This window comes from Galeopterus variegatus, unplaced genomic scaffold, assembly GCF_000696425.1.
Source record: "Galeopterus variegatus unplaced genomic scaffold, G_variegatus-3.0.2 Scaffold68570, whole genome shotgun sequence".
Lineage (NCBI taxonomy): Eukaryota > Metazoa > Chordata > Mammalia > Dermoptera > Cynocephalidae > Galeopterus > Galeopterus variegatus.
The window spans coordinates 1-1,525 of NW_007794681.1; the positions used below are offsets into that span (position 1 = coordinate 1).

General features: G+C 36.3%; 1 protein-coding gene across 1 annotated transcript; it reads left to right on the forward strand.

Annotated features, from left to right (window-relative positions):
• Positions 1-6: 6 nt before the first annotated feature.
• LOC103584602 (protein AATF-like) lies at positions 7-874 on the forward strand (the record flags this gene model as incomplete). The annotated part of the gene is made up of 2 exons (XM_008565539.1): positions 7-166; positions 710-874. Coding segments are annotated over exons 1-2 (261 nt in total), but the record flags the coding sequence as incomplete, so codon positions are not given.
• Positions 875-1,525: the final 651 nt, after the last annotated feature.

A 1,525-nucleotide genomic window follows, 5' to 3' on the forward strand; every position in this document is an offset into this window, starting at 1 on the left:
AGAAGAGAAAAAGAAGCAGAGAAGGGCCCCACCAAAGAGGAAGCTAGAGACGGATGACTATTCCAGCTTCATGGCAAAGCGCTTTGCTGATTTTACAGTCTTCAGAAACCGCACACTTCAGAAGTGGCATGATAAAACCAAGCTGGCATCTGGAAAACTGGGGAAGGCAAGTGTGTGTGTGTGTGTGTGTGTGTGTGTGTGTGTGTGTGTGCATGTGTGCATGTGTGATGTAGGTTGTGGTGATCTGAAGCAGATTTAAGAAACTGGAACTTCAGCTCATTTATATGGTTGTTGTTACAATGTAATAGGAATCAGTTGTTTCTGTAGCAAAATTTACAGAACTCCTACCACTGGGATTTATACCATTTGCTTGAGATTTTAACTTTATTAGAAAGAATGTTTTATTCTTAAAATTGAGGGCTTTTAAGCGTTCAAGTGCTGGAAATGCAAATACTTTAAAGAAACGGATTTTAAAACAATTAGTATTAAAGGAGCAGAAGTTAATCTCGGGACATAGGAAAGTAATATGACCTGCTTAGACTAATTTTTTTTTTCCTGAGATCAATTACAGCCACTCACAAACTCAGTCCTTAACAGAAAGTCCCTCCTTTCTCTATTTCTCTGCTGACACAGAAGGATAGAGAAACCAATGTAGCTGCTTTCAGCACTGACTTTCTGCATTATCTGACACTGGTTAATGTTGTTGCAGGGTTTTGGTGCCTTTGAACGCTCAGTCTTGACTCAGATCGATCATATTCTGGTGGACAAAGAAAGATTACTTCGAAGGACACAGACCAAACGCTCTGTCTACCGAGTTCTTGGCAAACCTGAACCGGCAGCTCAGCCTATCCCTGAGAGTTTGCCAGGAGAACCGGTAAGAACTCTGATGGAGGGTGATTATGGAGAACAGTTTCTATGAGGTTAATTGGCTGAAAAACTTGTATACCTCTTGGTCTAAGAAGTTAGTGAAAGAAAGGGAAACACAACTTTACTGGATTGTTGAGAAACTGAGAGTATGTGGGAAGAGAAAGTTTTTAAAAATAGGGCTTTGATGAACTTTTATATGTCATTTCTTAATTTTGAGTTTGATACAGGAGTTTAGTAATGGAAGCATTCATAATCCAATTTTTAAAATTCAGTTTTACAGCTACTTCTATAGAAATGTCAGTATTAAAGGAAGTGTGTACTTTAAGGCTTACTGTTTGCCAGTTAGGTACTCAAGGAAAGGATCCAAAAGTGGTATAGTCATATTCTTTTGTTTAAAGGAAACATTTTTATTTTTTGATTATAGAAGAAATATATACTTAATACTTTTTTTGAAGTTCATAAAAATTTAAAATGAAAAGTAAAATTTCTCCTATTCTGAAAATTCCACTCCTCAGATTTAACCAGTGTTAACAGTTGTAATAAGCTTTCATTTATTTTCTATTCATATAACTTTCTCTGCATTTTTATTTTATTTTATTTTTTTATTCCTTTTTGTCTTTTTTTTTTACTGACCGGTAACGGGATCGCAACCCTCGGT